This window comes from Ischnura elegans, chromosome 13 (assembly GCF_921293095.1).
Source record: "Ischnura elegans chromosome 13, ioIscEleg1.1, whole genome shotgun sequence".
Classification (NCBI taxonomy): Eukaryota; Metazoa; Arthropoda; class Insecta; order Odonata; family Coenagrionidae; genus Ischnura; species Ischnura elegans.
This window is the reverse complement of record NC_060258.1, coordinates 10,615,845-10,642,486: the sequence shown is the minus strand read 5'-3', so window position 1 is coordinate 10,642,486 and position 26,642 is coordinate 10,615,845. Positions and strand designations below refer to the sequence as shown.

At 42.0% G+C, this 26,642-nt stretch overlaps 1 protein-coding gene across 2 annotated transcripts in view; it reads right to left on the bottom strand.

The window, feature by feature from the left end:
* Nucleotides 1–1,759: 1,759 nt before the first annotated feature.
* The window catches only part of LOC124170124, a 41,171-nt gene continuing 16,288 nt past the window's right edge, over nucleotides 1,760–26,642 (bottom strand). The window contains exons 6-9 of one of the 2 annotated variants that reach the window (XM_046548812.1): nucleotides 25,246–25,969; nucleotides 16,387–16,568; nucleotides 11,454–11,666; nucleotides 1,760–6,675 (exon numbers count right to left, since the gene is read on the bottom strand). In XM_046548812.1, the coding sequence (XP_046404768.1) occupies nucleotides 2,452–6,675; nucleotides 11,454–11,666; nucleotides 16,387–16,568; nucleotides 25,246–25,969 (5,343 nt within the window). In that variant the 3' untranslated portion in view covers nucleotides 1,760–2,451. The remainder of the gene's footprint in view (nucleotides 6,676–11,453; nucleotides 11,667–16,386; nucleotides 16,569–25,245; nucleotides 25,970–26,642) is intronic. The other variant, XM_046548813.1, reaches the window with a different exon arrangement.

Here is a 26,642-nt window from a genome sequence, read left to right as displayed (position 1 = left end):
GTGCCAAAGTTTGGATTTTTCGTGTTTTCCGATAAATCGCGCCGCCTCTCCCCATCATTAGAACGGATAATCGGGAGTTTGCGGACGTCCGTAAATTGTCACAAGAGGTCGCAGTCCTTCGTCGTCGAGTGAAATCGAAATCAAGTCATCTTGACTAATGGTGCACTCAGACAAATACTAAATGTATTGCATCCCACAAAATAAAACGTCCATATTCCGGCCACATATATTCCATTCTTGAGATTCTTTCCTTGGGATTATTTGCGCTTCACTTTGCATTCATTAAAATGGATCATTAAGAGTTTACGGCAAAGAAAATATCACGTCACCCTTCCTACACATATTGATAAACACACTTCCTCAAAACGTGATAATCTTTACAAATTATTTAATTACAATTGGGTAAATAACAATCTACCAATCTAATCAATCTATCTGTCGTCCTCAAAATATGAGTCAACGTGGAAATAACCCGATAAACAATCACCAATCTACAAAGAGTTTACTGCAAATAAAGGATCATATTGTTGGTGGTCACCTTTCCAAGACACATTCATAAACATAATTCCTTACACGCACATATCATGGTGATTCTTTGATTACAAGTGTGTTCCAATTAACCTCCTTAACGAAACCTTGGCTTTGGCAAAAATTACTGAGACAAAATATGATCTTTGGCTTTCCTGGTGACCGAAATTTGTCAAATACATAATAAATGCTGGGTCATCCACCTGAATAGATTGCAGAGATTGGTAGAGGCTATGGGGTGAAAAAACAAACTTAATTAAGACTCTCAACACAACAAACACCCTAAATGAAACCGTGGCCTTATTACCCACACATTACAAATAAAAATACAATCCTCCTTTACTCTGTAATTACTTATACAGGGTGTCCCATCTATCTTGACCACCCGAAATAACTTCTTGTCCAGATGCAAATTCAAAAATGAGTCAAGCAAATGTTCATTATCCGTCAGGGGGACATTAATCAGCACGATTGCCTGCCTTGTAGCTTTGTTATTTACAAAGATATGAGTAGCGGAATGCCTCTTTTAAAGGGCACCCTATATTTTTTATTTGGCAATTCATTTCCTCTCCTAAAGACTTATTAAAAATGTAGCACAGTTAACATGAACAGAACGTTATGAAAACATAAGAAAATCGTCTCCTTACTGGAGTTAGCAGTAAACAAATGACAAGCATGTCAGAACGTAACACAAAAGTCACGTTGAGCCCGGAACCACAACCGCGTCCACGTCTAGGGTGCCATTTTAAAAAGACATACCACTGTTCATATCTCTGTAAATAACAAAGCTACAAGGAAGGCAATCATGCTGATTAATGTCCCCCTGATGGCCAATGAACATTTGCTTGACACATTTTGGAATTTGCATCTGGACAAAAAGTTATTTCCGGTGGTCAAGATAAATGGGTCACCCTGGATATCGCTCCCACACTTTTGAGTCACGCTTTCAAAGTCTCACTTAAAAAGTTCAAACAGACCTATGAAACACACTCAACTAGGGGCGCAGCTAAGAATTAAGGCTAGGAGGGGGGTTTAGGTGCAACTATTACTGGGGTGGGTGGGTGGGGGTATGAAATATGCGCCAGGATAAGCAGGAGGTGCAGGGATAATCCCCCAGAAATTTTTTTCGATAAATGGTTCTAAATGGTGAGTTTTACTGCTTTGCCAAGGCCTTTTTATTTATCCTTACACTATTCACATAAAAATTAAAATTAAGTAATTTGGATTAAACTTAAAAATTACTCTGGGCTCTAAGGGGGGGGTTTACCACCCCATAAAAAACCTCCCTCACTTCGCCACCCACCACTCTCAACCACACACATTTTTTTGGCATCAATTTTAAAAATAGATCGCATATTGATTACAAATCCTGTACATTTTCCTGACACGGCATATTTTATTATTCTGAAAATACTAAGCTCATATTGACACGAGAAAATTGTGATTGTAACAGCAGATACCGTACTACCGTACTTTATTGGATATAAAAATCACTCTTTTTTTCAACGGGCAAACTTGTCGCAAAATTAGTTAGCATCCAATGAGCCGAAGATATAACTTCATCCTTTAGCAACAAAGCTAGCTTGCCTAGAATTTTGTTGTACAGCCAATATATATTGAATAATTAGCAGCTCTTGGCTCGAATCGTGCTCCGACAAGAATTACAAGGGTAATCGGGCCGATAAATTGGCCGCCGGCAGTTTTCGCTCAACCAGCGAGAGCTCATATATATCAGCCTGGTGGCAGTGAAAGGGTTAAGCATTCATTCAGTAGCCTTCAGAATGGGTGACAAGTCGATGCCTGAAATGCCGGAGCCGCTGGAACATCTTGTCGCAAACTTAGTTAGCAACCAATGAGCCGAGGATATAACTTCATCCTTTAGCAACAAAGCTCTTACCTACGCGCGGAAGAGAAGAGAAACATTCACAAGAAGGTGTGAGCATTGCTGGTCACCCCCACGCCTCTGTTGAGTCTGTCCCTCTGCAACTGCTTCTGCTTCTCGTACACTTCCGGCATGTGCACCTTCGCAAAGTGATTCACATACTCAGAGTGCATTGCGAATTGGAGGTTACACATCCGGCATTTGGTGGTCTTGGCCTCCGCTCCTCCCCTCTCCTCCCCGCCACCAGCGTTCGTGGCTTTCAGTTCGCCTTCACTCAATACCGTCCCCGTCACTTCTGACACCTCCGAGTGGCTCCGTACCACGTGAGCCTGCATTTCCACAACGGACGGGAAACTCAGAGCACACGTGGAGCACCTGACCGCTTGATTTTCCGAGACTTTCGAAGCTTCAGACTTTGAAGTGGACGGTTCACTTTCGCGATTTTTTACAGTTTGTTCATCCGCAGAGAGTGTTTCGCCACCAGTGTTCCTTGCGGCGGAGCTGCGAGATCCGTCCGTTACCTGTCGCTGCCAGCCCAACGAACCATCAGCAGGAGAGATTTTTGCTCCTCCATCCTCCGTCAAACCAGAACCCTCACCGCGAACATTTCCCAGGGCATTCGACTGAGACGGGATGATCTTCACTTTTTCGTCTTTGCCCGCCGAGTCAATGAAGATGCCACGGGGTGACTTGTAGACCTTGGTACTGGCTGCTGGTTGCTTCGAATCATTGGCGGACGGCCTTCCTCCCTCCTGTCTCGACCTCGTCCTCTTCAAGCGGAGGCCCCTCACGCTATGAAACACCTTCTTGTGTTCCTTCAACGCACTCTTGTAACGGAACTCCTCGGGGCAATACCGACACTTGAAATTGCCGGGTTCCGGAATGGGAACCAGTGTCCGCTTCACTTCCTGCTTAACACTGATGTGAGTGGATTCCACAGACTCCAGCTTCGGCATCGACCCCTGGGCTTTCTTGGGGTGCAATTGCATTCTGCAGATCAGATCCGCATGATTCTTCTCCATGTGCTCTTCGAGAATGATCGTAGACCTGGCCACGAACAAACACCACCTGCATTTATATTCTAGACACGCGGCAGAATTGCTCGACAGGGATGTGCTTCCTTGCGTCTGACGTCCCGATAACTCATGCGTACCCACCGTGTTCTTGTGCACTTGGAGCTCCGCCGCAGAAGGGGCCGTAAGCTCACCCAAACATTTGCTCTGCTTTAACTGTTCCGGGTGCTGCACTCTGATGTGAATTTCGAGGGTGGACAAAGTGGGGCACACGTTCTCGCACCAAGCGCATTTGTAGTCGTAGCTCAGAGGAGTCGGACGGCTCGCCGTGGGCGACGTGTCCGTCGATCCCACCTGCTGCGAGGATATGAGCACCAGCAACTCCTCCCGATGCTCCTTGTTCATGTGCTGCGTGAGGTCCATGAACCTGTGAGCGATCTTCCCACACCAAACACACTTCACCAACATGTTCTCGCAAGCCTCCTCGTCTCCTCCGCTGATCGAGATGCTCTGGACAATTGCTGGCTTGCACGCACCACTCCCCACCACCTCCACCCTCCCCCCGCCCTTCGACACGTTCACCACGATCTGCTGAGGTTTCCCCTCACCCACAGTCCCTTTAGCACCCAATGGCGCCATCGTGAACTCGGCCACCACATCCTGATGGTTGTAGTGAATATGATGGATGAGCGCCGTGACCCCAAGGGGCATATCGCTGCACCACAGACACTTGAACACCGCCTCTTCTTGCCTTGAGTCCCAATTGAGTTTAGCGACGGTTGAGGAGGCCGTGCAATCAGACCTACACCCAATGGGAACTGTCTCCTTCTGGGCTGCCTGTGGTATTGTATTGTTCCCTGCAATCGTGCCATTGGGATTGATAACAACTGAACAAGATGGTCCATGGACGTCCTGCAGATTCCTGACGGCTGCAGCATCTAAACTGGGCCTAACTGAGCCTGAATTATTCTGCCCTTCCAGCATTATCGTATTGTTCCTCGCGGATGTACCTTCGGAACTTTTGACAACCGAGCAAAGTTGTCTCTGGCATTCCTGTGGTTTTCTGACAGGTGCTCCATCAGAGCTGTTACGAACAGAATCTGGATATTTCTGCCCTTGCCGTTGTATGTTGGTGGTTTCACTATCCAAACTGATATCCACAAATCCGGGGCCTTTCCGTGGATTCATGGTGGGGCCAATGACTGTGCCTTCACAACTGTGATCAGTACTGCCCGGAATATTCCGAACCAGCCTCGGGATGCTCTTCAAAGCCTCCTGATTGGACGGCCTCACTCCCTCCACTCTGCCCAGACTCTCGGAACTTCCAGCAATGGGATGGTATCCCGTGAGATGGGCTTCTTTGAAGACGGGTGTGTTAGGGATCCCCCTACCCCGGTCGCTCGAAGGGGAGCTATCACTCTGGTAGTTGTGCGCGGATTCAAGCAGTGAACCGACCCCATTTTCACCCAACGACCTCATCCCTTCCGAGGGCACGATTGTATCGTTAGAGGTGATAGCCTCTTCGCTTGGGCCCACAACTTGCGGCATGACTGCAGATGGATCACGTACATTACCACCGCCAGAAACACCTTCAGGAGCCACATTCTGTAAAGCGGTACTGTATCTCCCTGTGCCATTGTGGACCAAAGTGCTGGAATCTGACCCACTTCTCCCCATCGACTTTGTCTGGTCAACAATTGGGCGTATTACCGCTACGTTTTTCGCTGGAGTCCTGCTTGCAGGTTTGGCTGTGGTGAAAATGGGGCACTCCACCACGGCTATGCCTGTTGGGTTCCCCTGAGCGCTCTGCAATAAATTATGCAAGGTAATATCGCTGTGCGGGGTCGCTATTTGAACTAAATCCCTGACGGAACCCCCAGGCTTCGGGTATTGTTGTCGGTGGTCATTCTTTTCAACGTCAGACAAGGAATGGATCTTCCCTTGACTGCCATCTGTTGATACTTTTGCTCCAGGAGTCACTGCACTTGGTAGCCTTGAAAGATTTGAGCTTGTGCTGGGAACCACAGTCGAACGTTCTACGGTGGCCAATGACTGGCAAACCTGAGTGTTCACACATCCAACGCTCCTCCAAGATTCAGATGGTACGTTCACCGTTTCCGGAGGTTTCGTGCTTAATGAAGTTTTCTCTTCTGAGCTACCATTAGTTGGAACAAATCTATTCAAAACTGCAACACCTCCAGTCACTTCAACATCATTGGCCCTTGCATTCAAATCATCGCTAAACAAGGTTCTCGAAGCAGTTTCCCTCGTCATCAGCGTGGAGGCAACTCCCAAATCTGAACTGGCGCCACTCTGGGAACCTTGCCTGCCCGTTCTCTCGATAACACTCTTGGTCCTCACCGGTGACGTTGAGGTCCACCCAAAAATTGCACCTACAACATCTTTGTAGAGGCTATCCGACGATTTTTCGACTTCAGGACCGCCATCGGACCTTATCGCAACAGTATCCACATCAACGCGATTGTTTGCCTCAATTGGACGGCCTATGCTAATGACGGTAGACGGTGATTGCGATGGCGGAACAGCTAGAGGGACGTTGGCTACATCGTTCGACATTTCAGCCCCCGGGTCTCCACTGAGGTCATCGACCACCGCAGGAGAAGTGTCGACTCGAGCGACCTCCGGGAGGTTTACGGAGGTTTTAACAATCGTTCCACCTGCTGCTTGATTGCGCAGCCTGCTGACAGCCACGGACGCTGACCCTCTGTGGTCCTTGTATCCATCCAACCGCATGCCGTGGCTTGGGCCCGCTTCCTGAGAACTTCTACCGGGATTCACAGGCACGGAGGCGTTCACGGTACCCGCCGTGCCGCCACCGGTTTGGGATACAAAGCACAATTTTTGTGTGGGGGCTCTCCCTGGGTTGACCATGACGATGTAACCTCCGGAAGAGGACTTTTGCAGTCGAGTGATGAGGTTCCCCACGTCCACACCAGGTGATGCCGAGGTCAGAAGTACGTTCCCGCCGTCCGACGCATTTCCGCCCTGCCTCGGCGACGGAGGCGACACATCGCCGTCACTCCCTCGATCGGCCTTGTGGCGCTTGTGTCGGCTCTTTTGCCGCTCCCGGGCCAAGATGTTGGGACGTTTCCTAGAGGACAGCGAGAAGTCATCGTCGTAGTCGTCCTCATCCGAGTTGCTCTCACCCGACCCCCAGTCCGACCCCCAGAAATTTCTTGGAGTCCACTCCTCCCCATCGGACTCGTATCTGCCGACAACTGAGGGCTTGCTCTGAGAAGAAATAATATTAAAATAATATTAATAATAATAATGATATTAATAATAATAACATTAATAAAAACGAGTCTACGGAAAGAGAGAAAACACAAAAATATCAGAATTTGGCCGGTGAAATAAAAAATATTTGGAAGTTGAAAGACGACAACATACACCCACTGATAATCTCTGCGGAGGGAGTCTTGTCTAAAAGATTCAAAAAAGAAGTCGAAGACCTGGGAATTAAAAAACAACTGATTAACCTCGGGCAAAAAGCTGTTTTACTACAGACCTGCCAGATCGTGAGAAGATTCCTGGGTCGGGCATGATGGGACAGTGTAGGATAGGGTGAATTCTCTTACTTAACATCCGAGCCTAGACCTAAATTGACCTTGGGATAGGTGAATATTTCCAGCTGGTTTTAATCAGCTGAGAAAGTGCATAAACTCAATCTTAATATACTATTAATAGAGCTGGTGAAAAATGGTGAATAAAATTCCTGAATTTCGGTGAATAAAATGGTGGATTTCGTCGCAAAAAAGCGGTAAATAAATGAAATTTCGGTGAAAAAATGTTGAAGCATAAATAATTTAAAGCACAATAAAACATTCAGTGTAAGAGATATTTTTGAAAATTTTTATGTAATATTAAAGAAAAGGACACTAAGGCATATTTGAGTAATACAGCAATAGAAGTCATGAAATAGGAAGTAAAATAAATTATTGGGTCTTTCCGATCCACAATTCTGCCAATAAGAAAAATTGACTTTATTCGCAAAAATATAGTTCTATTAGTGTCTTCATATTCTCTGGTTTCAGCGATGTCCTTTTATCAGACATAATGTTGCTGTACGCTGAGAATGCTCTCTCGCTGTCAACATTAGAGGCAGGAATACTCATACAATAAAAAGCATATTCTGCATACCTAGGATAATCAGAGCTAAGACTCTTAACAATAGCCATTAGGTCAACCTCGCCAGTAGCTGCAGCATCAATGACACATTTTTTGGTTGCTAAATAAGCTTCAGTAAAATCAATTATGGGTAGATCACTAAGCAAGGGCAATTTTTTTACATACTGAGACACAGAACTATGATTTACATGCAGCCCACTTGCAATAATGTTCCTAGGATTGAAAAGTTGGCCCATAGCCTCCCAGAAGTCTTTTGCTGGGTCATTAGCTACAAGAGAATTAAGTTTTAACACTGCTTCTTTTCCAACATTTGCCAACTGTGCTTCTATAGCTCTGGAGTGGCAAGCAGGTGATTGCAACAGGTTAGCAGTTTCTGATCGAAACTGCCGATCAGCAACTAATTGGAAACCATTTTTTAGGTCTAACAACTTAACGCTCAGGACATGAGAAAAAGGATAATTCGACCCTTCCAGTGTCTCTAAAAGTGCAACATTGGCTGAACAATGCTCAACAACAAACTTTGCCTGGCATTTCAAACCCGCAAGTTCATCTACAGTTAGGCACTTGAAATATCTGATAGAGGGGCTGTTGTCATTAGAGTCCTTAATTTCAAACTTGAAAAAATCAGCAAGGTAAGGGAGATATTCATCTATATATGCAACGGAACAATACCAAGCATTCCACCTGGTGGCAACTGGTGAGGGATACAGTTTTGGGGTAACATGTTTGTCTTCAAGATACTTCAAATAATGATGTTTCCTTTTTCTGGTGTTAAGAAAAGCCATTTTAGCTTTCACAACACATTCATTTAGTTCAGGAAGTCCAATAGCCCACATATTTCCCACAAGATTGAGTTTATGTGCCCAGCACTGGACATGGATGAGTGTAGATGACGTTAGCACTTTTATAATGTCAGCACATTTTGTCATATATGGGGCAGAGTCTGTTGTAAATGAAAGTACATTTTGATAGTCCACACCATATTTTCCTAATGTCTCCACCAAGACTCGAGAACACTCTGTGGCGGTGGCACTCTGGAGCACTTTACAAGCAGCAATGAAAAGCTTGCTGCCTTCTTCAAGCAAAAGCACTTTAAATAAGACTACAAATACACACTGACCCTTCCTGTCAGTGGTTTCATCACATAAAATCACTATCTTTCTCCCTTTAACTACTTCTTTAAGATTTACTTCTTCCTCCTCTCCAATGTTTTTTAAATAAACATCCCTCAAAGTTTTAGAATGAGGAAGACTACCTGCCCCTGGAATATATTTTTCCATCCACTCTCTAACAGCTGGGTGATCAACTTTAAACAAAGGTATATTAGCTTTCACAAATGCCCTCACCGTGTCTTTTGTGAATTGTTCTTTTTCTTGCCTTGCCCGTTTGCTCGCATCCAATGTTTCAGAAATCGAAGTCTGCCGTTTTGATCTTCCCTCAGACATCACCCTCTCCTTATTTGCTTTATGAGAAGCCCTGGCGTTGACATGCTTCTCACATGTGTCTTTCCGGCTCCAGTCCACAATGACATTGCAAAACTTGCACATCATAATTTTTTTTGCTTTATCAAACACATAAAATCCTTCTTTCTCATACTCTCGCACTCTCTGAAACACAGTCACAACTTTAGGCATTATCAACCTCTTAAGTATTTCTGAATACCCAATTAATCAGTCTTTCTGCCTTTCGTTATTTCCACAATACGAATACCATGAAGTGGGTCCTCTCACCAGCTCCACGTCACTGTTTTCTGTCGATGTTCAACTAGTGATGCAATTCAAAAATGCTCCAAATGCAATACAGCTACAATGTAGTTACCAACGTGACTTTGTGTTGATGAGTCTGGCGAGTTTGAAAGCGAAAAACAGCGCGCGGCGGTAGACACCTGCATTCACCAGGGAGACGGCAAGCCCACTACGCGACAGTCACAAGGGAGACGGCTTGCCCGCTACGCATCACTACGCATCGGCAAAAACCCTAACCTCGCGGAGTACAGACAGAAAAAGAGGCATAAATTGGTAAATGAAATCCTGCCAGGGACTTCTGAACATCACATTCCGACACTACGTTTATTGTCCACTGCCGCAAGAGAAAGTGCGAGGAAGCACTGCTTTTCCGATTAGTTTTGCCGTGAGTTCGCTTCAGCTCAACTCGCGCTAACGAATTTTTAAAAAGCGTTTGGAATGGTGACCTTCGTTGATGTTCTGATATTTAGGAACTCGTAATCAGCAAGTAATATAATATTATCACTTTATCGTTCCTCGAATTGTTCTACGTTTTTGAATTCATCTTTTCAGTACAGTGAGGGAATTTCTCTGAGTGCGAAGTGAATTGTCGAGAGGTTTACCAGATACTTATGGTCTCAGTTTTAAAAATGAAAATCTATGCTTCAAAATAATTAACGCGATCGATTTCCGGCATGTTAAAAACTACAAAACATCTAATTGTGTTGATGGGCATCTTCCATACGCCGCATTCGACGAAATTTCGCGATAAAATACAATCATTTCGTGGCAGATTTCGCGAATTATTAATGATTTCGCGAAATAGTATGGGTTTCGCGAAATAGTATGGATTTCGTGAAAACGAAATGCTTAATATTCCACTTTTTTTAGCGGTAATGCATCTTCGAGTGATAGCTCCGTGTTTTTTAATCATCTGAAGAAATTTCGCGATTTCGTCAAAAACGAAAATAGCCTACCTCTAACTATTAATAATATCTTTTAGTACAGAAAAATATTAAAGAAGGTACATAAAATATTTCCATGAAAATAGTGCCAAAATTTTTTTTTCATTATTCCAATGTCCATAAATAGAAAATGACAAAAAGAAATCTCGTAAGAGAAAAAACACTCATTGGAACAATTAAATGAAAAAGAAATTTCAATCACATGGTTCTGCTAAGCAATTACTCATCAGCAGGTTCCGGATTTTTACACTAATGGATATGCTTACATTTACAAAAATTTATGCACAAAAATTACAAAAAATCAATCAAAAAAAAAGTAAGATTGAAACAGAAGGTAATAGTATTAAAAATATCTAATTGTATCAGCACTGTCATAAGAGATAAAATGAATCATTTACATATTTGCTGACAACTTTTTACGCAAATGCACATGCTAGTTCCACAATTAAAACACTTATGCAGAGAAAAAAGCTAACATTAAAAAACACATGGAGGGAAAAAATGACACAAATTGTGATACATGCGATGGTGGTTGGCGTAACATGGTGAAATTCCTTCATGATGCGCAAAGGTTAAGAAAAGAGTTCGCTGTTTCACAAAATAAAATATATTTGCGGTAAAGAAAAGACTTTATATTATATATTTTATATAATATAAAGTCTTTTCTTAAGTCTTTTCTATAGAAATATATTTTATTTTGTGAAACAGCGAAGTCTTTTCTTAACCTTTGTGAATCATGACACAAATTGTGATAGTTTTGAATGAATCAACGAGATGTTTCTCCATTCAAAAGGTAATTTTTAGTTTTGATAGCACCAAGAGGGTATAGTGATCTTGTAAGTTTCCAGAATACATCCTCACCCTTGCTTGTGAGTAAATAAGATTACATATTAGGCTTCAATTTCTTGCCTCCAAATGAGTAATTGCATCCTAGAAACAAACTGGTCCCTATAGGAAAGAATGTCATTCTAAATACCGAAAACCTCACATATGAAACTTCCTCACTTATGAAACTTTTTTTAGTTTTCCGCTGAAAGTTTCATAAGTGAGTTTCTACTGTACAAAGTGCCTATTTTCCGGTCCCGCTGACTTTGTATGATGGAGAGTTTACTGTACATACCAGCCCTAGTCTAACGGCCAAAATCTGATCAATAATATTAAGGGATCTTAAGTTTCGTGAATGTATCCTCACCCTTTTGTGCGCTCCATTCCCTCTGCCGCCATCGGCCTCTCCCGTCAGTGCGCCAGCAACTGGCTCCCTCGCCACGACTTCCACTCTATCCTCTCCACACCCTCCCATCACTGGCCTCTCCTCCACTGTCGACACCACTCCTGGGGCTTCGTCGTCCTTGCCAACAGCTGGGGAAACCACGTCATCAGCCACCGACTCACACTCAGTCAATTCCTGAAAACAATAAAAAAATGCAAATGTAAGCGGAGTGACTTATGTTCGCGGAGACGTGAGACCGGATGGTAATGGTATTCTGATCCCATGCATAGGCACTCATGAGATGTGCCTGCGTGGGAAGCGATGCTGCCGTCAGCACCTTCGAGGAAGCGGGTGGCCACGTGGGGAGGAGGACGGCAGATGACGCGGTAGGCAGCGGGGGGTCGGCGAAAGGTGTTGATGTGTACAAGGTCGCAGGCAATGCGTGCGACACAAGGTGTATGTTATTGCTAATAAATACCTTCACTGAATGACTTGATTCCAATAATTCCTCTGGAGTGCCAACCCAACAAAAACCGCATGCTTACACAAAGAAAGGACTACAGTAAAACCTCTCTACATCATATTCTTACATTTTGGCTTTGTTTAACGTTTTCATTGGCTATTTTACAAACTATCTTGTTCATTTTAAGTGACAGTTGAATTAAGAGAGACCGCATCGTTTTCTCTTCAATCATGGTAAAAAACATGCAATAAGACTCACTTCCTGCAATTTTAAATAATTAATACATGTTCACTAATGCATGCATGTTTGTTTAAACGCAAGGATACAATGCTTTAAAAGACAGTAGTAGTGGCTTTCATTTCCGAAGGATATGAAAAAATCGTGCCTATCACGGAAGCCTCTCTGTAGTGAACCTCCATGCATCAAATTTCCCAAATTTTGGTTAATTTGGTTAATTCCCTCCATTACGATGTTAAGACGTTTTACTGTACATGACCAATACTCCAGGAATTATTTAATCATTAAAATTTCCAAGATTGAATACCACGCAGTGCTTCCACTGAAATTCCCCCACTGACCCACGTCCTTCGGAGAAATCATTAAGCCATGCCTGCACCATCCACAGCCGGACTCGTGAACTACCATAGACTATAGTGTGGTTTCCTATTATTTTTTTACTGCCTCAATCGAAAGATTATTACTCCTGGAGTACGTATTTCATGCATTTAGATTTTTAAATGACGATATCTATTTTTTGCGATGAAATAAAAAGTGAAAATTTTCAAGCGCGCGAAAACGTTACGGCTAAGTATGAATGCTTTCGAACTCCTTGTGACGTCGTTCTGGTTCCCGCTGCCGCCAGTGAGGTGATCTTGGGGTGGGGCTTTTAGCGCTGATATGATGCAGGATGCTAGTAGGTAGCGCTTGGCTTAAATAAGGATTATTTTTACCTTATCAAACAAGGAAAACTTTCTGACATTAGCCAGTTTTAATAGGTGATTATTAAGACATGTTTCCCTGAGCTCTGTGCCTCATGCATTCATTGGTATGTTGTTGGTGGTTTTCGGGTATTGCTGTGTACAAAACATTTTAAACTCAACGTTTCACTCCTCCTACTGGGAGCGTTATCAAGAGAATGGAAGGAATTTATTCTCGTCCCGAGATTATTTATGTTTATGTTTTTTTCACTACCTATTGTTGTGCCGGATTTGAATTTTAGCCGCTAGCCGTTGGTCATTATGTTGTGCTAGGAACCCTCTCCATATACGGCTGAGGTTATACCCATCCTCCCTATTAAAGTTATTAGGTCTTTTCGCAATCTCGATGGACTCACGTATAAGACGCGGATGGTATTCTTCCGTCTTCGCTAATACCCGTGTAGCGTCAAACATTATTCTATGCCCAGGGCTGGAGGCAAAATGTTCAGCAACAGCTGATGCGTCCCACTGATGTAATTTTAACGCCCTTTCGTGCTCCTTAAGCCTTTGGGAGATTGAACGCTTACTCTGTCCCACGTAGCTTCTGCCGCAGCAGCAGGGAACCTCATACACTCCCATAGATTGAAGGGGAGGATGGCTATCCTTCGGTGAAGGTAGGATATTCTGAATCTTCTTCACGGTGCAGAAGCGAGTTTTAATGTTGCCTTTATGGAGGATTCTGGCGATTCTATCGGTGACCCCGGAGATGTATGGAATTTTAGCGTATGTAAGTGGCTTCTTCCCCTTGTGGCTGTCATCTTGAGGAGGGTGTTTTTCTTTCATTGCTCTTTTAATGAAAGAGACACTATAACCATTGCCTTTCAGTGCCCACATAAGGTGTTGCATTTCATCACTGATATGCTCAGCATCACACACGATTTTGGCTCGGTGGGTTAGCGTTTTAATGACGCAGGCCTTTTGTTGTGGGTGGTGATGCGATGTTGAATTCAGATACCTGTCTGTGTGGGTCTTCTTTCTGTACACTGAATGGCCTAGGCTTCCATCTATTTTTCTTTTAACCAGTACATCTAAGAAGGGGAGACAACCTCCTTCTTCGAGTTCTTTTGTGAATTTTATGTCTGGATGTACTGTATTTAGATGTACGTGGAATTCCTCAAGTTTTTCTTTTCCATGTGGCCAGATCACAAAGGTATCATCCACATATCTCAACCAGCATGATGGTTTCTTCTCGCTCGTCTCAAGTGCCTTCTTCTCGAAAAACTCCATATATAAATTGGCAATCACAGGTGAAAGTGGGGAACCCATTGCCGCACCACTTTTTTGTTCATATATTTGCCCGTTGTAAAGGAAGTAATTGTTTCTAAGGCAGAAATCTACCAAGTTTGGGTAGTCTACCCAAACTTGGTAGATTTCTGCCTTAGAAACAATTACTTCCTTTACAACGGGCAAATATATGAACAAAAAAGTGGTGCGGCAATGGGTTCCCCACTTTCACCTGTGATTGCCAATTTATATATGGAGTTTTTCGAGAAGAAGGCACTTGAGACGAGCGAGAAGAAACCATCATGCTGGTTGAGATATGTGGATGATACCTTTGTGATCTGGCCACATGGAAAAGAAAAACTTGAGGAATTCCACGTACATCTAAATACAGTACATCCAGACATAAAATTCACAAAAGAACTCGAAGAAGGAGGTTGTCTCCCCTTCTTAGATGTACTGGTTAAAAGAAAAATAGATGGAAGCCTAGGCCATTCAGTGTACAGAAAGAAGACCCACACAGACAGGTATCTGAATTCAACATCGCATCACCACCCACAACAAAAGGCCTGCGTCATTAAAACGCTAACCCACCGAGCCAAAATCGTGTGTGATGCTGAGCATATCAGTGATGAAATGCAACACCTTATGTGGGCACTGAAAGGCAATGGTTATAGTGTCTCTTTCATTAAAAGAGCAATGAAAGAAAAACACCCTCCTCAAGATGACAGCCACAAGGGGAAGAAGCCACTTACATACGCTAAAATTCCATACATCTCCGGGGTCACCGATAGAATCGCCAGAATCCTCCATAAAGGCAACATTAAAACTCGCTTCTGCACCGTGAAGAAGATTCAGAATATCCTACCTTCACCGAAGGATAGCCATCCTCCCCTTCAATCTATGGGAGTGTATGAGGTTCCCTGCTGCTGCGGCAGAAGCTACGTGGGACAGAGTAAGCGTTCAATCTCCCAAAGGCTTAAGGAGCACGAAAGGGCGTTAAAATTACATCAGTGGGACGCATCAGCTGTTGCTGAACATTTTGCCTCCAGCCCTGGGCATAGAATAATGTTTGACGCTACACGGGTATTAGCGAAGACGGAAGAATACCATCCGCGTCTTATACGTGAGTCCATCGAGATTGCGAAAAGACCTAATAACTTTAATAGGGAGGATGGGTATAACCTCAGCCGTATATGGAGAGGGTTCCTAGCACAACATAATGACCAACGGCTAGCGGCTAAAATTCAAATCCGGCACAACAATAGGTAGTGAAAAAACATAAACATAAATAATCTCGGGACGAGAATAAATTCCTTCCATTCTCTTGATAACGCTCCCAGTAGGAGGAGTGAAACGTTGAGTTTAAAATGTTTTGTACACAGCAATACCCGAAAACCACCAACAACATAGATAAAAGAAGCTGTGAAAGTCTTCAGACGAGCATTCATTGGTAATCTCAGACGATGTATAACTCCTATCTACTCGTATAGAAACTAGGTCCCTGTGAGGTCACGTGGAGTGGAATCGCATGGGCACCAATATGGCCTTTTTCAAATGAGGTTAAAATTGACCATTGCCATTCGTCTAAACTGGGATTTCTAAAACAAAATAATTTGTATATTATGAATACACTAATGGTGAGTAACGAATCGCAAGTTTCCTTCATCAAAGAAAATGAAATGCATTGATTGCAAGTATATAGGAGTTATACATCATCTGAGATTACCAATGCATGCATGAGGCACAGAGCTCAGGGAAACATGTCTCAGTAATCAAATAATAAAATTGCCCAAGGTCCGATATTTTCTTTGTTTGATAGGGGATTAATAATCCTTATTAAAGCCATGCCCTACCTGCTAGCAGCCTGGGTCGTATCAGCACTCAAGCCTCGCCCCAAGGTCACCTCACACGCTGACAGTTGGAACCAGAAATACATCACACAGACTTTTCCCAGCATTCCTACTTAGCCGTCGCATTTTCGCGCACTTGAAAATTTCCATTTTATGGCCGAGGAAAAAATGATTTTTTTTTCAGCGTGACTTTCATCCTCGGGGAAATGATGCAGCAAAAAAAATACACTCACTGTTATAAAATCCTCACGCTCACCTGTTGTTCATTGTTGACACAGAAAATTTTATTCCTTTGTTTCCGATGAAAAAATGATTGTTTTCAGCGCGAATTTCATCCTTGGGAAAATAATGCAGCAAACACAACACTCACCGTTTAGGGCATTTAAAATTCCCTAGCTCACCTGTTGTTCATTGTCTGAGCTCGAGACGGAAAGATCCCGTTCCCTGCTGCCGTTGCCCTTCCAGAACTCCACAACGGCTTCGTCCAGGCGCTGCAGAACCACCCACGGCCCCTTCCTCCCCAGATCCACCACCGACACTCTTCTCGACCCAACAGACACACCTTCACTATCACTCTGCCACCCTGGAACATTAATAATAATATGTAATATGATAGATTAATTAATAATAGGGACGGGTCGAATAGCACATTTCTCAAACTCAAACATCGAATTCAATATCAAATCATTGCTCGAATATTCGAATACATCGTATTTTGAATACCTCGAATTAGGGATGAGTCGATTCCACTTTTTTTATATTCCGATACCAATACCTACAGATACGTGAAAATTGCACTTTCATTTTTATCTTATCGCACTTTCAATAACAGTTTATCGCATTTTGTAGCGTCTATTTTTTTATTTTCATAATGAGGTAGATGACGATGAAATGTGGTGAAACACAGTTATATGACAAAATATACTGAAATTTTTAAATAATTATGTTGTAGAACAATTACAAATTAAGGAATATAAGACATAGACAAGGATATAGACATAGGAGGTGTAGCTTGTCCGCATCCACTTGTAGTTCGTGGCCACATTAGAGTCCCAGCCAACTATAAGCAGCTGGCCAGTCGCTCACATGCTTTAAGCAGTGAGTGTTGGCGGAGCATTTAAACTTCGCTCGGCACAAAATGTACAAATTTTGCCGTCGAAAAGGCAAATCTGCGTAAAAATATCATAAAAGTCCAGTCATCACATCTATGTCACATTTATTTGCGCACATTGCATCTATAACGCATTTGCGATTTCCACGCATCTCTAAATATGATATAATAAGATTTACATGTGTGTTGTATGAGATTTAACTGGCTGGATTTGGAATAGTGTTTGGTCCATTTCATTCTTCGATTCTATGCCGAGAATATTTATTTATTTATTAAATTATTCAAACACAGCCAAAATTGCCTTTATATTGAATACAAAACAAAATCTGCAGCTTTACGGATATAAACTATAAAACAAACTAGAGATGGGTCGAATAGCAGATTTCTCAAACTCGAACATCGAATTCAAATATTAAATCATTGCTCGAAAATTCGAATACCTCGATTACTAGAATTGCGCAAAGACTATTAAACGTACGTTTCCTCTTCTATTTCACTTGATGAATGTATAAATAAAAAGGTGCAGAGTGGAACCTTTTTGAAGGGGATGGACGAAAAAAACTATGAATGCGGAAATGTTCGACTAGGTTGCCTATGCAGCAGGAATCCCAAGATTTTGGCGAGAAATTGTGATTTCCTTTTAAGGATTCGAACAGGAATTTAGCTGATTATTGGAATATTTTAATTTCATGGAAACAATTTGGGCATATAGTTGATTCAACTAACATCTCTCTCAAACATCCTAAGGGGACACAACAACTCGCAAAAAAATGATTGCATGCCATCTCGGCAATTACACTGCTACAATGGATTTCTGTCTGATGTGTACATTCTTATTTACCAAATGCTTTAAGAATAGGTTAGTTTTCTTCCTCAAAGAAAACGAAAGGCATTGATATACAGATGCACATAATATGCAAATTATTTGATTTTAGTAATACCGGTTTAGACGAATGGCATTGGTCAATTTTATCCTCATTTGAAATTGGCCAGATTGTCGCCCATGCGATGCCACTCCAGGTGACGTCACGAGGACCTAGTTTCTATACGAGTAGGTAGGAGTTATACATCGTCTGAGGTTACCAATGCATGCATGAGGCACAGAGCTCAGGGAAACATCTCTTAATAATCACCTATTAAAACTGCTGATGGTCGGAGAGTCCCCTTTGTTTGATAGTGTAGTAATAATCCTTATTTAAAACATTGCGTACGCCTGGCAAGAATTCTTGTCATTTTTTTCCCCCGAACGTTCCGAACCGATGACGAAGATTCTCGTCATTTAGGCACGTCAGCCTAAACAATTTGAAAGCGTACAACACGTATTCGTGAGTACGTTTTCAGTTGTTGTTTGTTATTCATAATGAATAACCATCCAACCCCGCTATGTATCCGCCACTGACTCCTGCACTATGTCCCAATGTTCCCTGCTGTGTTTTCTCACAAAATCTCTAAATAAGGTGGTTTCCTCTCTTTACTTTGCCTAAATCGAAAGATTATTACTCCTGGAGTATTTCACACTTTTAGATTTTTTAATGAGGATATCTATTTCAGGGTTCCCACTCTACCTAATAATGAAATTCACGGCTTTTCCCAGGTTTTCACGGTTATTTTTCAGGTTTTCACGGTTTTTTTCAGGTTTTCACGATCTCAATTTCGCTAAATTCACGGTCCGTTAATAAGCCAACAATAAGAAAATCACTAGCCGTATATCAACTGAAAATTAACGTACGCGACAAATGGCTGTGAATGTTAATGCCGCAATGAAAAGTGATATCTGTTATGACGTGATCCTTCGTTTGGCAAATTCAGGGCCGACAAAAGGACCAGCCCAACCGCGCTCTTGCCTGGACGCCAAATACCCTCCATTTCTTCCTTCCGGACCTTCTTCCGTCCGGACACTCGAGGTCCTTTCTTAATTCCTCGCCGAGAGATTGTTTTTTGCACACGTTGTTATTACTGCACAGTAACCGAATTTCCATCACCCCAATATTTCTTATTTAAAATATTTTATTTAAATTGTTTGTAGAATATAATAAATAAATTCTTTCTTATTTAACGGAAAATATTTAATGAAAATTGTTTATAGAACATAATAAATCGAAAAACAATTGCATACACCGTATTAGCACGAATCTAAGACGTACACGATTCTAAGACTACTCTCCTTTTTTGGAACTCCACTAGGGGACAACCCAAGGTGCTCTGCAATATTCACCCGCATCTAGCCTGATTCTTTTCTTCATGTTCAATTATTTTCAGTCCATCTCTTAAAGTTCTCAATAGTTTCTTAGGAGGGGCCATGGTCCAAAGGCGAATAAAATTAAACTAGTGAAAATGAAACCTGACTTTATTAAACCCACATGGAAAACACTCAGTGGTTCGAAGTCCAGCCACCCTGGAAAGTAGGGAACCACTTGTACGAGGTGAAGTTCGGAACTGATGCTATCGCGTACGGGGGTACGCAGAGCATACTGCAGAGGGCGAAGCGTGACCATATGACTGCGCCTTGAAATGTTTTACCCTAAAGATACCCATCCTTTTCTAATTAGCGTAGCATCAGATGAGCAGATGAATTCAGATTGTTAGTAGGGAGAAACAAAAATCGTGAGAAGATATCCCTTCGTCAGTAACTCTGACAAGTGAGACTTATAGTATAGCTCGTAAATTGATAACTGATAACAACCTGATATCATGTTTTTGGAACAAAATGCAGAATTAACTTCCGAGAAGCTCAGGTACGAGGATATCGCGTTTCGCCAAAAATCACCATCGTATTTTTCCATCTATTTCCTTGCTTGAAATACGTCGTGTTTGGCCTAGTTTTTTACGTGCAAATTACTAACATTTCAATCTAATAAAAGCATAATAGCAATTGCTGAATATCATTGTTAGATACCATTTGGGCTAATAGGTGACTCATGCAGCAGTTGACCTCCAGGAACTGGGAACTTTGAAGGAGTTAGGCTGAAAAAGGTCAGTGGGTGAGAAGAGGGGGGAGCGCGAAACACGTTTCTGTTGTTCTCGTGTAACTCGATATTTTTTTCGAAGCTAAGGTCTTCGTAATACAATCCCTGAGTGAGCTGGGACTTTTTTTTTATTTTGAAGAAGAGGAAAGCGTCAGAAGGGGGGAGGTGAATGCTGAATGGAGGGGATAAAGGTTCTTGGGAAATGCGCTAATGTTACTTTCCCACAGCACTGAGCTTCTCCCAATGGTAGTTCCATCTCTTGGGGAAGATTCCAACTATGTGCTTGTCGTTATCAGCCATAAATGACACATTGTATTTATTTCGTCTCATTTTCGTCAAACGATGGATGCGGGAAAATTCTGCGTCGGAACCGAGATCTTCAAACGATCAATGCGAGAAACGATACTTCGGGGAACCATAGATGCGGGAAAAAATTACATTGTCTATAAGGAACTTGATTTGGGACCAGAAACGGCGAATGCGGGAACGATAGATAGAGGTTCCACCGTATAACTTTCTTTCGAAAGCGGCAGTGTAATGACTTCTTTTCTCTGCTATCATAATACTCTGAAGCCAAAACTGAATCGATCTATCTAATCAGAGGCAAATATGCTCCCTTCTTACCGTTGCTCTGGGAAAAATGGAACGACTTTGTAGCAGTTTATATCGCGACGGCATTGAGGCTTTAACGACACAAACAAACAGCATTACCTTAGATAGCACAAAGCGGAGGAACTGGATCACCACCGACAGTAAATAACTCCACACAAACTTTCCGGTTGCGACGTAAAACTGGCAAGTCCCAGGTCGACGCATGCGAAAATCGTGTAATGCTGTGTTGCCATAAGCGGAAATCTTCTCTCGTTTTCAGGGCCACAACGCGCGAGAATTGTAACGTCACGACGTTACTAATTCTCGCTCGTCGCATGGCGCTTGTAAAATGTCACTCACTTGGTATCTTTAATAATAAAAAGGAAACATGAAATATGTGTGCTTACTCTGTCTCACCCATTGACCAATCATGGATGAAATTTCGTCTCCTCATTTCGAAAGTTTTGACCGTTAGGAAAACATCTACTTACTGTGGACCGGTTAGATCTTGTGTTCTCGCGATGTACGGTTTAAGGCGTTGTTTGTATATAATTGTTCATTTTATTTTAACTTAATTCTCTCTACATTAAGTTTTCAAGCCTGCGTGTTGACAACGTGGTTGACAACGTTGTATTTTCGAAAAAGTCATGTATATTCAGCCCATTAATGCTTGTATGGTGATCTTGATTTTGCTTACGAATTTGTGTTTTTCAACAGTCTCATATTCAGTGCAGTGAAGTGGTCGCTGGTAAAGGAATTTTATGGTATTTTATGGTGTTCTTATCCTGTAATTTGTGATGACACTGAGGAATTGTAGTTCGCTGTGTGCGTGGGTACGAGGACTTATGCGTACACAAGTGAGGTATGGAGAGATGCTTGTCAGGATTTCGCCATCCTGTGTATATTGTTTATTTATTTACTAATTCAAATCATTGTACTTGGCAGGTGAGTGACTTTTTTATGTGAAATTTTATAAAATAAATGGGCATTGGCTTTGCACATGTTGTGATTTTATTTAAATGATATCCTGCATAGTATCCCTACTGCATGCAACACGCAAAGCAAGAATAAAGGTGGAGTGGGGACTGGAGGGGAGGGTAAGGGGAGGGGGTATGGTAGGGGAGGGAGTGAGTTTACGGAAAACGTCCGCAGAATGCGCTGCAGTGGCCCCAGCCGCGTCGTCCGCTACGCTACGCTGTCTACACTTTTTAACATTGTGTGTCACATCTATGCGTCGCGCCGAAAGGCCGCTGTCACCTGGTTCAAATGCAGGAAGCATAGTGTCCACAGCGCATGGCAGGTTGACAAGGCTAGCGGTCTTCCAGTCACAGGATTGAGGGTGTTGAATAAACGTTCAAATTTTTCGACACAAAGGCCATCTAGATTTAGTTTCGAAAGTGGTCGCTGCAGCCACTGGAAAGCCTAATTGGATGGAAGGGGGACTAAGCAGTGACCGAGGGAGGGGAAACCAAGCCATTCGAGGAAAGTAAACAAGCTGATGAGAAGTGGTGTCATATTTCAGGAGGGGGGGAGATAAAAGGCCTGCCCTGGGGAAAGATGTTTTTTTTTCTTCAGGCAATATTCGTTCTCACCATTTTCTGACCCATGCGACGATGCTCGCCACTATGAATAGAAGTGCGCTCACTACGAACGAAGTTGAAAATTACTATCAAGATTGGGAGATTTTTAAGGTTATGGACGAAAATCACGGCTATTTCGCGGTTTTAAGGTTTTCACGGCAGAGTGGGAACCCTGTATTTTTTGCGATTAAATGAAAAGGGGAAATTATCAAGCGTGCAAAAACGCGATAGCTACATTAGAATGCTTGGAAAAGCCCGTGTGACATCATACTGGTTCCAACTGCCGCCGTGTGAGGCCACATTGGTGCGAGGCTTTGAGCGCCGCTAGAATGCAGGCAGCTACCAGGTAGCGCTTGGCTTTTATAATGATTATCAATACCCTATCAAACGAAGGAAACTTTCCGACCTTAGGCAATTTTAAAAGGCGATTATTAAGAGATGTTTCCCTGAGCTCTGTGCCTCATGCATGCATTGGTAATCTCAGACGATGTAAAACTCCTATCTACTCCTATAGCAACTAGATCCCTGTGACGTCACGTGAAGTGGCATCGCATGGGCGCCAATCTGGCCTTTTTCAAATGAGGATAAAAATTGACCATTAACATTCGTCTAAACTAGAATTTCTAAAACCAAAAAATTTATGTATCATGAATGGACTAATGGTGGGTAACGAATCGCAATCAATGCCTTTATTTTTCTTTGAGGAAGGAAACTATCCCATAATAAATGTCGAGCAACTAATTTTATTCATATTGGATGATTTGAAATGGAATGACCCGTTTCCGACCTAACATCATCAGTAGTTTTCGTTATTACTAGCATAATGACTCAATTTTTCTCCATCTTCTATACCAATTGTACAGAAAAAAAGTTTTTTTTTCACCGTTTAATACATTATTGTTATTGTTGTCTCAGGTGGATGATTTAATCCTGGGAGTATCACATTGACTTCTTGACTGGAAAACTCTCTATACAGGCATCCCCCGAGTTACATAAGGGATGCGTTCCGGCAGACTCTGCGTAAGTCGAACATTTGCCTTAGTGCTCCAGAGATTTCGATCGGTGCGGTGAAATTCTCAGCGGAGAAGTTTGCGGTACATTCTTGGTGGAGTTTCATTCAATTCACTGCGATATTCATTAACTCTTCCGCGTATTCTTACGTTATTAGATAAAAAATCAATAACATTAATATAGTCTGAGAGTTCCTCTTGAGCATTACCAATCAAAATGCGTAATATTATTCCACGAGTTGACCGATCGCGTGGATTCGGGAAAGTACGGTATCTCAATGCTACATTACTAAACTGAATACTTAAATTGATTCATTATGTTACACTGCGAACTAAGGGCCCATATTTTGTATTCTCTACTTACTTATAATCATTATATCCTCTGCCTTTTATATATTACGTAGATTGATGAATCTGGCGGTTTCATTGCCACAGTAATCTTTCACGCACGCAAGCATACTTTCATATTCTCACATCTCAATAAAATGACGTGAAAATATCATCATTTGAATATTTACTTCGCTGGAAACATAGAAGAGTATTTCCAATGCATAAAGCTAATTAAAAGTGAGCTTTTATTCAGCTAACTTGCTTTCAATGATGCAGTATTCATTTATATTGGCACACAATATGAGAGAACGAGAAAATGCAGCTTAATAAAATCTTTGCAAAATACAATACGGCAACCCAATCGCCAGAAATATGTAAACAAGTACACAATTAATATCGTCTGTCAACTTTTTCTTCACTTTTTCGTAGCGTTCTTTGCTAAAAATTTCAATGTCTTTACGCGGGTACTAACCAATTCCTTTCCGCAAAAAGCTTTCGGCTCGAACTTTGTTTTCTTTTATTTCCACAGATGGAAATGTCCAAGCTTAAGTATACAATTTTTAAATATTTGAAAGTCGGAGTTTGGGTGTGTACGCTGCGTGACAAGCTGTATCGTACAGAAGTGGGCGCAACCACTTCCATCACTAGAACTGCTAATTTTCATGTTATTTATTGACTTGGGGTTTATAAGCGATTTTCTACAGAAATTAATGAAAATTCCTTCGAGGAATGATAAAAATGGGTTACTTTGTATTGGTTAGCACGTAAAAAACTCGATAACTATTCGAAATTTTCTCTGCCATTGAGTGTACGAGCGAATATCTACTTCAACGCGCTCGCATTCGAAAATTAACGTAATCACTTGAAGTACGGTTATCACTTACGTAAGTACGGATTTACGTAAGTCGAGGCATACGTAACTCGGGGGATGCCTGTAGTTATTTTTTTAATTAAACAGTTAAAAAATCATGTCTCAGATCATTATGTTCGGACTGCTTATTTTTCATTCTTTCAAAGTATAATTACCTACGGAATTGCACTCTGGGGTAACTGTAGTTGCATCAATGATATCCTACTATTGCAGAAGAAAGTAATTCGCATAATGATGAATGCTGATAAATTTGCTCACTGTAAGCCATTGTTCATCAAACTTAAAATACTGACAGTTGTTAACTTATATATTTACTCCATTTTATTACACACAAAGAATAATTTACCTCATCTACTTCAGAGACAATATATTCGCTGTCACAACACAAGGAACAGAAACAAATTAAATTTACCATACTACAGGTTATCCACATCATTTAACAACTACAAGAGCATAGGGATAAGAATATACAATAAGTTACCTTGTAGTATGGTAGATATACCTGCTGTTAATTTCAAAAATAAATTAGTGGAATGGCTTGTTGCGAGACCGTTTTACTCCTTGCAGGAATTTTTTAAGTCAAAAATATAGTTATTGCATGCAATTTGTAAAAGAAATTGTATTTTGTATGATATTATTGTCTAAAATTTTATAAGGTTACAATGAATACTGTATTAATGTCATCAATGTGGTAATTGTATTTAATATTTGTATATGTATATGTTTGACGTTGTCTATTGCCTAAACTGGCTTAACGACAATAAAATTATTATTATTATTATTATTATTAATGTTACTGACCTGTCTCGGTCGCATCCTCATCGCCATCCTCTCCGACGCTGGAGTCGTCCTCCGACCCCCTGGACGCCGAGTATCCAATCTGCGAGGGCGCTGCTACCTGGGATGACTCCAACTCGATCGATCGCACGTTTTCCGGCAATGAATTCCCAGCGACGCCCATCGAAACTTGGCCACCGACAACGTCAACAGTCGTCCTCCCGGCGCAGCTAACATCTTTGCACTTTACACCCAACTCTGCCCCTCCTACGCCCGGGTTCATCACCACTGTTGCGCAGGGAACGCTTTCACCAAGGCCTACAACATTTGCCGCGAGTCCTACGGGGCCTCCCGTGGTCCGTACATTGCGATTGCCAGATACTCCACTCCTCGCACCCAACGACACAACTCCACCCGTTCCTCCTTCACGCAGTTCAGCACCAGGCACCGATGAGCGATAATCGTGGCCACTGTCAACGGGAGAGGGTTCCAGAGCATCCTGCACAGCCAAAATGCTGCCGATTCCAGGCACCGTTGGGGGCGAACCTGCCCCTCCCCCATTCAAGAGCGCTTCCGCACGCGGCACGAGAGTCGAAGCTACGCGTACCGCGACGCCCTCGTCTGCGGCATCGGCGAACGGGTCCTCTTCCAAATCCACGACCGTCCGCTCTCCCTCCTCGGGAGTCTGCGATGGGACGGCAATGAAGTTCACCTCTCTGTCCATTCTCAGAGGGTCCACCGGATCAGGCTACAATTAGAGGCAAAGATTATCAGTGAATAAAAAACCGAGAATATCATCCTAAAAATATATGTCAATAGCGGTTTTATTTTTCGTCGTAAAATTGCAATTTTGTCATAAATAATACACTTTCGTCGTAAAATCGACTCGTGACAAATACCCTATGTATCAGAAGAATAATAATTTCACCAATTAAAATGATTATTAGCATATTAAATATATTTTTAATGTCCGACGGCTAACGCTATAATAAGAGGCAAATATTATCCGTTAATAAGAGATGAGAATATCATCCTAAAAATATCTGTCGATTTTGGTTTGATATTTCATCATTAAATTGCAATATCGTAATACAAAATACAGTTTGGTCATAAAAAATCACTCGTCATAAATATTATTTTTATCAAAAGAATTATAATTTCACCAATGAAAATGATTATCAGCACATTAAATATATTTTTAATGGTAAAAACCTAAATGAATTAGGGTCAAAGCAAATGCTAAAGGAATAAGCTAGGCATATGTTAGATGCACATACCATAAACACTCTTTGCTTTGTAGGTATTTCAACATCAAATGGACCATCGGCTCACGTTGTAATTAGAAGCAAAGATTATGCATGAATAAAAACTGAGAATTTTATCATAGAAATATCTATCGATTTTGGCTTGATTTTTTGCCA